The 2,652-nt window shown below is 32.3% G+C and overlaps 1 protein-coding gene across 1 annotated transcript in view; it reads left to right on the top strand.

Annotated features, from left to right (window-relative positions):
• The window catches only part of capn5a (calpain 5a), a 27,031-nt gene that overhangs the window by 21,934 nt on the left and 2,445 nt on the right, over window positions 1-2,652 (top strand). The window contains exon 7 of the mRNA XM_016292823.1: window positions 598-675. Coding sequence (XP_016148309.1) covers window positions 598-675 — 78 coding nt within the window. The remainder of the gene's footprint in view (window positions 1-597; window positions 676-2,652) is intronic.

The raw sequence follows: 2,652 nt of genomic DNA, 5'->3' as shown, positions 1-2,652 counted from the left end.
ATCAGCAATCTTCAACCAAAGACCACTTGTTTTTTAGAGAGACCTAATAACATGTGAATAATATATTATTAATGCATTTACTTACTTTTATAATGCTTTTATTGCAAATTCTTTCAAATAATCAGTATTGATGTACAGGATATTAAAGCATTTAATTTTATAAAATTTTAATTTGTACATTTTAATACATTTTAAAATCATACATGTTGATGAATTTTATTTTTGGTTGAAGGTAATACAATTTTTACATTTTAATATTGTATTTTTCTTTTAATGCATTTTTTAAATTAAATCTAATCAAAGGTTCAAAAATGTAAAAAACTTATAAAATATGGCATTAAAATGGATATTGGTTGAATTTTTTTTTTTTTTTAATATATCAAGGCAAGTCACTTTTTTTTATATAGTGCTTTATGTAATACAGATTGTTTCAAAGCCGCTTTACAGTAATGAACAGAAAAATAATGCATATGTACGTGTGTGTGTTTGTGTGTGTGTGTGTGTGTGTGTTTGTTTGTGTGTTTTACAGGGAATTGAATTGAAGCACTATAATGTTTTTTCTTAAATCAATTTTGGTCTGTCTCTGTCCATCTGTAGCTCAGAGGAGTGGAAGAGAGTCAGTAAGAGCGAGCGAGAGAAGATTGGTGTAACCGTGGAGGATGATGGCGAGTTCTGGTGAGATTCATATTCAACAAAGGAATATTCTGATCAAATACAAATGTTTCTGGCTCCGGAAAACGCAAAACTATCCCGTTTCTCCTTAATAATAAACATAATGAGTACTGTCATTGCTTTCATCCGTGTGCTCCCTGTATATATGTTAACATCTCAAATAATGTTTTAGCATTTCTATCTGTGACATGCTGTCGATTACCATAGAAAATAATGTTTCATTAGAACTGGTTTAAAAGCAGTTTTTGTTAAAGCAGTTACATTAATTCTTCATTGCAAAAATACATCATCCTCCCTTTCTGGCATCTTCGCAATTATCATGAAATTATTGGGTTTGCCTGGTTTACATGCATGACAGGAGTAATATTGCATGTAAGTTTTCACACATAAGTTAGTGTTTTTATGACACTATAGTCATGTTTGATCTGAAAGCAAAAATGCAACGAAATGCACATTTTATGAGTAAGTGTGACATGTTTAAGCAAAACAGACACTATTTTTGGAATCAGCACCTCCAAATTGGTAAGAAACAAATATTGGATTTCATTGATGAAATATGATATTAATTGATTGGTCGAGATGTGTTTTCTGATAGGTGGAGCTCAACCGGACGTACCGCATGCACACCATCCAGAAAACAGTGGGCAGCTCCATCTACATTAACTCCCGCAGCGTGTTTCTGCGCAAGGACCTGAAGGAGGGCCGCTACGTCATCATTCCCACAACCTTTGACCCCGGCCTGCAGGGAGACTTCCTGTTGCGCATCTTCACGGATGTGCCTGCCGCCTGCAAGTAATACATCAGAAATGTGTATTTACAGTAGTCTTTTCTGTTTGCAGTGTGGATGCTGAGTGTATTGAGGAAGGTTGTGTGGTGTTTAGGGAGCTGACATTAGACGAGCCGCCCCAAACCTGTTGGACAGGGTGCTGTGGGTATCCAAAGCTGGTCACACAGGTGCACGTCCACAGAGCAGATGGGCTCCAGGCTCAGGACTCGGATGGATGTGAGTAACGTCAGGCTCTTTCTGTTCCTGTACTCAACATAAAGAGATCCTTCAAATATGATCATTCGGACCATTTTCTTTAACGATCTCGACTTAAAATAATAAATACATTTTATGACAACTTAAATAATTTGAGTGTACTCTACCATACAGAAGGTTGGATTTTTTTTATGTTATTGAAAGAAGTCTCTTCTGCTCACCAAGGCTGCATTTATTTCATCATGACTACAGAAAAAAACAGTAATATTCTGAAATATTATTATAATTTTAAATGATTATTTTCTATGTTATTAAATATTAAAATGTCATTTCTAATATGCTGATTTGCTGCATTGTATTATTAGAAACCATTAAGAAAATGGTTTCTTTGGTGAATAACTTCAAAAGAACAGCATTTAAAATTGAAATCTTTAGTAACATTATAAATGTCTTTACTCTCACTTTTGATCAATTTAATGCATCTTTGCATTATTTTAAAACTTTTGAATGGTAGTGTATGTTTTAATCGGTCTCAAGTTATTTTATTATAACTTAAAATATATTATATATATATACACATACATACATACACTAGGGCTGGGCGATATAGCTAAAAAATGTATCAACGATATAATGTTTCATATCATTCGGTATCAATAATTATTGACATTTTTTTATAACCTTTTTTAAAACGGAGAGCAATATAATTTTTTTTTTTTACATTTAACCACTGTATTTTTAAATTAACCCAATTTATTGAGACAAACAACAAATATTTTTTGTTTTAACAGTCAAACACACAATAAAAATGTAACTAATTTCTAATGTTTTATGTGCAGATTAAATGTGTATGAAGGAAACTTTTGTCTTGTCTCCCGAGGTTCTGAAGGATCATGTGACACGTTATACTGGAGTAATGATGATGGAAATTCAGCTTTGCATCACAGAAATAAATTATATTTTAAAGGATATTAAAATAGAAACCATTATTTTATATT

Source organism: Sinocyclocheilus grahami, unplaced genomic scaffold, assembly GCF_001515645.1.
Source record: "Sinocyclocheilus grahami isolate Dianchi unplaced genomic scaffold, SAMN03320097.WGS_v1.1 scaffold14.1, whole genome shotgun sequence".
Lineage (NCBI taxonomy): Eukaryota > Metazoa > Chordata > Actinopteri > Cypriniformes > Cyprinidae > Sinocyclocheilus > Sinocyclocheilus grahami.
This window is presented reverse-complemented; position numbering and strand designations above follow the sequence as displayed.